The sequence below is a fragment of the Bos taurus genome, chromosome 11 (genome assembly GCF_002263795.3).
Source record: "Bos taurus isolate L1 Dominette 01449 registration number 42190680 breed Hereford chromosome 11, ARS-UCD2.0, whole genome shotgun sequence".
Taxonomy (NCBI): Eukaryota; Metazoa; Chordata; class Mammalia; order Artiodactyla; family Bovidae; genus Bos; species Bos taurus.
This window is the reverse complement of record NC_037338.1, coordinates 29,878,850-29,887,234: the sequence shown is the minus strand read 5'-3', so window position 1 is coordinate 29,887,234 and position 8,385 is coordinate 29,878,850. Positions and strand designations below refer to the sequence as shown.

The 8,385-nt window shown below is 37.2% G+C and overlaps 1 protein-coding gene across 1 annotated transcript in view; it reads right to left on the bottom strand.

The window, feature by feature from the left end:
* Positions 1–970: 970 nt before the first annotated feature.
* MSH2 (mutS homolog 2) overlaps positions 971–8,385 on the bottom strand; it is an 81,283-nt gene continuing 73,868 nt past the window's right edge. The window contains exons 12-16 of the mRNA NM_001034584.1: positions 8,081–8,326; positions 6,602–6,806; positions 4,951–5,198; positions 3,180–3,355; positions 971–1,418 (exon numbers count right to left, since the gene is read on the bottom strand). Coding sequence (NP_001029756.1) covers positions 1,248–1,418; positions 3,180–3,355; positions 4,951–5,198; positions 6,602–6,806; positions 8,081–8,326 — 1,046 coding nt within the window. The 3' untranslated portion in view covers positions 971–1,247. The remainder of the gene's footprint in view (positions 1,419–3,179; positions 3,356–4,950; positions 5,199–6,601; positions 6,807–8,080; positions 8,327–8,385) is intronic.

Below are 8,385 nucleotides of genomic sequence, written 5' to 3'. Positions count from 1 at the left end.
AGATTCTTTGATATTTTATGTGGTACCAATATGTTCTCCATTATGGATCTACAGCTGACCCTTGAACAACACTGATTTGAACTGTGTGGGTCTGTTTATACTTGGATTTTTTTCAATACGTACTGCAATACCATATGATACACAGTTGGCTGAATCTATGGAGGCACAACTGTGGATATGGAGGGACTGTAAAGTCTTATGTGGATTTTCAACTGCATGGGGCGGGCGGTCACTGTCCCTAACCCTCACGTTGTTCAATACTCACCTTAGTCTTTTCACTTTGTGGTACCTTTTAATGAAAATAATTTCCCAATTTCAATATAGCTAAGTGTGTCAAACTTAAGACGGTATTTGACTTAAGAAATCCTTTCCAAAGCCATTTTCATATTTCCCAAATAGTCATAAAATATTTCCCTGTATCATTTTCAATAGAACTACAACATAAAAAACTTGGTAGTGCTGCTATATACATTTAGGTAGAAAAAATTCACTGGAGTTGATTTTTATATATGATATGGAATACAGATCCAATTTCGTTTTGTTCCTGTATGAATTACCCTATCATCCTATCACCTTTTATTAAAAAGGCTGTCCTTCCTGCATTCAGCAGGACCAGCCATTAGACTCTTATTAACCTCTCCATCAAATCAGGGTTCAATCTGAAAGAGTTTTTAAATCCAGGTTTCTAAGTCTCATCACAGACTGGGGGTGGGAAAATGCCAGATGGGATGGAGGATCACACCAGGACTCTGGATTTCTAAGTTCCTTAGCTAATGTGCAAGCAGCCAACGTGGCTCCTACCAACAGATGGACACTGCGGAACCCCTGGAAATGAGTCCCATGAGTTCCTTCCAGCTTTAGGATCCCTTACTTTCTTACAAGTCTCTAGGCTACTTGTTTCTTACCATTCAAGAATATGGAAAAATGTGTAAAAGTCTTATTACAAAGAAATACAACACATATCAAATTCTAAAAACTAATACATGATTTTATTTATAATATTCAACATATCGCCTACTATTGCCCGTGTCCATTTAGGTATTCCTCAGTTACAGCTTTCATTTTTCAAAATAAAGATTTTTGAAAATATACTCAGGGAGCGCAAAGTATACTAAATATTTTACTAATTTGATACCCCATGGGCATCAATTACCAACAGTATGGAAAAGGGGTTAATATAAAACAATACAAAAGCGTTACAAACAACAGCTTATCAATATTATCTTCATTCCATTAGCAGAATTTACTCACGCAGTTACCTTTATTCGGGAAATGATTTCATTTACAAAACTATTATTCTTTGCGATCACCTCAGCTTTTAGCTGTTTTAACTTTCTTGTGATGCTTTCTTCTGACATTTCAGTAAAGGGCACTTGCTTTACCTTGGATAGAAACTCTTGAATAATTTTTTCACCTTGCTGAAAAAAAACATGTGAACATTTTATTAGTCTTTTAAAAATGACTTTTCTAAAAGTCACATTAAATAGTAATGACTTGTTTCATTACAATTTCAATCTAAACATACCACCCAATATTTAAACATTCTTTAAAGTGCACACCATTTAGAATTTATAGCAAAGCCCTCAGTTGACTGTATTTCTTCATAGCAAGTTATTAAAAGGGTATTTTCAGCTGCTAATGACAAAGGGGCTGAATATTTTAGTAGTTTCCAAACCCCTCAGGTTTTATAATTGATACATAACTTAGCCTACTGGGGAAAAAAAGAACTCAAGGTTTACAAATACGGTGAGGCATAAACATTCACTGAAAATTTAGTAATCATACACACACACACACACGGGATGTTTCTTCTTTATTTTACTGCCTAGTTATTGCCGTTCTAAAGAACATGGTTGTTACTTGCTGTGTGAACCATGGGGAAATTCCTTAACACATATTCCTCATCCATAAAATAGGGACAATAATATTATGAGCAACACAGGGCTGCTGTGAGAATTAGAGTTAGGATGTGCACAGTGCTAAGAACAGTGCCTGGCAAAAGGTATAATGTTTATCACTACGTTTGAAACGGAACTAAAGTCCGCTACCAGTGAGCCAGTTGGCCATATATACCTTAAGGTGAAAGGTAGATAACCCAAATGAGAAGATAAAGAACTACATCTCTGTTAAATAACAAGTGCCTTTCCCCCCAATAGAGTAAAATCTAGACTGAGTAACATTGATAATTCTATGTTATATGTCTCCCTTAAGAATTTTTAAAAAGTTCATTTTAAGTAACGTTATCAAAAGTACATGATTTCTGTTCTAATTGGAACCAATTACATAAAGGAGTCTACCTAATCCTGGATCGTGGATAGCTGTGGTGCTGATACTAAGACCATTTCACATCCAGAATGGCAATCTTCCCTAGGTAGAACTATTAACAAGTTATAATACATTTCTCCTGCTTGTACAGACACAACAGATAAAATCTTCAAAAACCATACCCATCATCTGTTATTGTAACATCTATCCAAATAAGAACAAAAATTTCACTGAGTAAAAGCTAACAATGTGCCAAGAAGTTGTCACAATGCATTATCACAGTAAATGCTGCCAGAAGTAAATTAAGATTCTTTTGTTATTATGGAAAACTATGAATAATAGTCCTTTAATTTTTTAAAATACACTGGGCAAATAAATGCTTATACCTTTCTGCGTGAACACCTCAATTTCACCCACCACTCAGAAGGTCCAACTTAAGATCCACTTCTCCCACAAGAACTGAAAAGCCTGCCCAAGACAGCTTTCCTGAGTAAACACCTGTCACATTCTCTATGACATGGTCACTATTACTACGTCCCCAACTAGTTTCTAAACAACTGGAGGGCAGGAGCTGTTTATTTATCATCTTAACTAGTAAGCATTTGAGTAAATATGTAATTTAACTGGACTTGATCTATTTGTTTATAGGTAGTCAAAGATGTGTGTGGACTTTTATAACTCCTCTGAATTACGTATTTTAAACCTACACTAATATTCCTATCCTCCTACTTTTGAAATCTGGTACTTGAAATGATATCTTTTGATTGTGCAGATGTGTGTAGTGGTGAAACCAAAATGATAGAGATGGATTCGTTGCCATGCAAAGAAATGTTACTAGAAACCAATAATGAATGATCAATAATTAAACAGAATCATACAGGGGAAAAAATAACTACAAGAACACTCTGACAAACCTCTCTTTCCAGATAGCATCTCTTTGCTGCTGGTTCCATTTCATCACATTCCTGTGGTTTCCCAATATTCTGAAACTCCTCCAACTCCAGGGCTTTCTGTTTAGCACACTCTATTACATGCCTTGGAAAATTAGCAAGCTCAGCAACATGAATCCCAAAACTTTGATCACAGACACCTACAAGAAATTTGGGGAGTAGGAAGAGAGGGCAATGTATGTAAATGGAATTTATTTTTCTCACTGTGTCATCAGGAAACTTAATCTTGCATTTTTCAAATGCATTAGCCAAATGTTTCAGAGTAACTTAAAGAAATTTTAATTAAGCCTCCAATGAAAAGTGATTATGACTTGGCAGTACAGCACTATATTTTATCCTTGACAAATGTAGTAGGAAAAATTATAAAAACAGAGAAAAAAGGCTTGATAGATAATCCTCAAAGGTCTAGACAAATAACTGAATCTGAAGATTAATCAACACAATATCTCTGAGGTTTTCTTATTTCAAAAGGGAGGAACTAAAGTACTATGGAAAAAAAGACAGATAAATATAAAGTGTCTCTAATTAGGAGCAACATTTAATTCAAAATATACTTCATATGACAATGAAACTTTGGACCCAAATGTAGACCAGTAAGTTTACCGACTAGGCATGTTATCTTCACCCCTGTGGGTAGAAAATAAACTGACTTAAGATATTCCTTCCAAATGTTTAGTATCAACGATGCTCACAGTGTTATCATGGAGCTCCCATTTTTGCCTCAACTGTAAATTTTCTTTTGGCCTAGTAGACATCCCAAGCATTCTGGAGCTGGATATTTTACACAACTTAGAGAAACAAAAATAAAATGGAAGCAAGTGTTTGATAAACATCCACAGTGAAGGACAAACCTGTTCCTATCTTCACCTGATCTTTTTCAATATTTTGAACCCATTTCTTTATCACACAAACACTTTTTAAAACCCAAACCTCAACTTCATGCTATATGCCAGGTCTAACCAAGAGTATCTATATTCTCTATCAACAATAATGATGCAAATAGTAACTCAAAAGGATTCCTACAAACATAAGCAAAAAAGAATTAAAAATAGTACCTTATTTATATGCAACCAACAGATAACAGAAAAAACATGTTTGTGGAAAATAAAAAAGCCATCTAAAAAAGCTATTCTGATGTCTAATGAAATGTTAGAGCAATAAAAACTTTATAGTATGTTAATCTTATCAATGCAGTCACCTGATTAGCTGCCAGACCCACTAACAACAAACTTTTCTGAAAGGTTGAAATACCAACAATTTAAGTTGTAACTACCAACAATTTCAAGATCTCTGGAAACCCCAACTTTAAGCTGTTTATATAAAAAGGAGTAGGAAATGGCAACCCACTCCAGCATTCTTGCCTGGGAAATCCCATGGAGAGAGGAGCCTGGCAGGCTACAGGCCATGGGGCTGTAAAAACTGGACACAACTTAGTGATTAAACCACCACCACAGCTAATTTGACAAGAAAACATGGTGACCTGAGAGGTAGTATAAAATCCCTGATGATGTTCAGAGTATAGATCATGCTTTTGGTGACTGTTTAAAATGAATGGTTCTATCATGAGACATAGAAATGTAAATAATGTACCCACGTCCCTGTCCCTACACCGTAAAGAGGTAAACGTTTTACAGATCAAACACCAACAATTCACCCTACTGTAGAATAAGGCAATTACCAATGATTCCAAGGGTAGGAACGCTGAATTTACACTACACCAGCGGAATGTGCTCACCTTTCTTCACCTGATAAAGCATAGTTAAAGTCTCCTCAGTAGTCAGTGCTGTGACATGTAGATTATTAACAGTTGGTATCTGATTGGCCAAGGCTGTAAGTTCATGAAAATGGGTTGCAAACATGCAAAAAGCCCCGATCTTTGTTGCAATGTACTCTGATATAGCCCACGCTAATCCAAACCCATCATAGGTAGAGGTTCCTCTTCCCAACTCATCTATGATTATTAAGGAATCTTTGGTTGCAGACCTGAAACACATGATTACACGAAAATTTCCCATGACGCAGCATGTGGTAACACAAGAAAAAAAAATTAGGCAATACAATGAGAAAGTGTGCCACAAGCATTAACAGATTATAAAAGGAAACAAATGGTGAATAAGTATTTTTTAAATTACCAATCCCACTAGCTCATCTAAGAATTTCCAGATAAAGCATTTCTTGGCAATCAAATCAGTCAAGATTTAAAAAAATAACAACCAAAGAACATGGGACAAGGGTGTGGTGATACCCTCACATACACGGCTGACGGTCACATACATCTCTATGTGCCTGCTACAGCCCTGCCAACACCACATACTAGCATTTTCTTTTCTCTTTAACCAAATGTAAGAAGGGGAAACTTTACCAATTACTATACAGAAGCCTGTACTGCTTTTATAATTCCCCACAAAGAATAATCAATACATAATTTATTAAGGATCTACTATATGCAGAGTGCTTCAGAAGACTCCAAGAAACAGAAGGCATAGCCTCCCTGTCTACAAGGAAGCACCTAAAAACAAAATAAAGACAAGAGATTTCATAACCTCTAAAATAAAAAGCTAATAAATTACAGGCATGTCATGGAGTCTGAAGAAACACTTGTGACCTTAGGCACATGAGACAAAGAAAGTCATCAAAGAAGTAGAATTTCTGTTAAAGGCATGTAAAGATTAGAAAAGGACTTGGTAAACAGCAAGGAAGGAAGTATGTTCAGGCAGTGTGAACAGTGTAAGCAAAAGCATGACAGTGGAGAGACTCATAAGGTGAACAACCACTAGAAACCTTAAGAAGACAACTCGAAAAATCAAAGATGGGCCTTCCCGGGTGCTCTACAGGTTAAGACTGTGCTTCTACTGCAGGGGGCACGGGTTCAATCCTGGGCTGGGGAACAAAGATCCCGCATGCCACATGGTATAGCCAAAAAATAATAAAAGAAGCTTTCCACAACCATCACCCTTTTATAATATAAAGTGGGACTTCCCTGGTTGCCCAGCAGTAAGGAATCCACCTTGCAATGCAGGGGACGCAGGTTTGATCCCTCATATGGGAAGATTCCTCATGCCACATGGTATAGCCAAAAAATAATAAAAGAAGCTTTCCATAACCATCACCCTTTTATAATATAAAGTGGGACTTCCCTGGTTGCCCAGCAGTAAGGAATCCACCTTGCAATACAGGGGACGCAGGTTTGATCCCTCATATGGGAAGATTCCTCATGGCAACTAAGACCCAACACAGAAAAATAAATAAACAAAGAGTTAAAAAAAAAGATAACATAAAGTACATAAAGCTCACAGGAAAACTATTAAACTAAATAAAAGATTGCAAATGTATCAAAGGACAGAGACATCCACTTCCACTTTCAGGAGACTGGGAACTGTACTCACCTGAGAATAGAAGCAGTTTCTAACATTTCAGCCATAAATGTGGAGACTCCTTTCAACTGACTGTCACCAGCCCCTACCCGGGCCAAGATGCAGTCCACAATGGACACTTCTGCCCACTCACATGGCACAAAACACCCGATCTGGGCCATGAGAACTACCACCCCAGTCTGGCGAATATATGTTGATTTCCCTCCCATATTGGGACCTATAAAACAAATTATATCAATAAGCAAGATTATTAACTTATTTTTGCTAATAATAATTGACTATTAGTCCCAAGTTGCACATTGATGACTCTCTTGTGATATAACATACGAAAAGCAGACCACAGGCTGCCCAAAGGCATGAACAAAGTCCCTGCCTTACACTAGTCCCTGCAACAATGCCATTTTCTGTTCAGACAAACCTATGCCGTGCCCTTCTTCAAAAGAACCCATGAAAAATATATCTCATCTGTAATCTGACTATGGTCTAGGAAGACCATATAGGTACTGCCCCACAGCTCACACAGCTGCCTGTAGGATAACTTTATGACATTCAGGAAAGCAGTACTGGCCTAACTGATTAATTAACTAAACACTATTAATTCATTAATAATGGATCTAGTAGAGAATGAATCAGTGTGATCAAATCCTTCAAATCGCGTAAACTCCACACTAAAACCCAAGGACATGACCTACTTTTGGAAAATGTGAAATTTACCAATTAATGGGTTAGACCATGGGTCCCCAACCTCTGGAAACTAATGCCTGATAATCTGAGGTGGAGCCGATGTAACAACAGAAATAAAGCATACCGTAACGGTACTGGGCTTGAATCGCCCCCAAACCATCCCTTCCCCCACCCTGGTCCGTGGGAAAATTGTCTTCCATGAAACTGGTCCCTGGTGCCAAAAAGGCTGGAGATGATGGGTTAAGTTATATGAACAACTCAAAAATCGAATTAGGGGAATAAAATATAATCACTGACTGTTTCCCAAACACATTTACCCAAAGACTCCTACCACCCCCGCACTCTAACACTTCTGTTTTCTAGAATCTGGTTAAGATCTCTCAAAATGCTTTAGTCTGAGACCTGCTACATTGGTCTACACACAAATCTACTTTTTTTAGTTTCACATGAATATAGTATTGTGTCTTTAAAAGAACTGCTATCCTGAGCTGAAGTCATTCCAGCAGCTAATTCTGCTTGACCTTCAATGACTTCACTACTGAAAAGGTCTGGCCCAAAGGTGCACTTTGAGGATGAAGAGATGTTTATTTTGAAATGCACTGAACCTCTGGAATAGCAGTTTCATTCTTATTCATTCATATATTCATTCACTCACATGTTATTAATATATTACTAACTAGTATGAAAAAACATTCTTTTTCTACCATCAAAGACTAGGATTTTCTGCATCAACCTAAAATAACCATCTGCTCCAACATAAACAAAGGGAAACACTATTCCCCAAAAGCCCATAAACAAGATTTCTACCAGTAATGATGTGGAACATCTGTTTATCTTTTTCAAAGTGAACATCATTAGGAATAAATGCGACTTCATCTTGAACTTCCACACAAGCATGTCTGGAAGCTTTCAGTGTAATTCTGCCTCGTCCTTTTTCCAAAATCACCGGCCGTACATATGGAACAGGTGCTGCATCGGACACGTGAGCAAAGCTGACAACAGCATCCAGCTGAGCTAACACATCGTTGAGTGTCTGCATCGGTTCTACGTAGCCTATGAAAAAACAGAGAGTACACAGGAAGACGGAATAAGAAAAAATGCAGAGAAGCAGC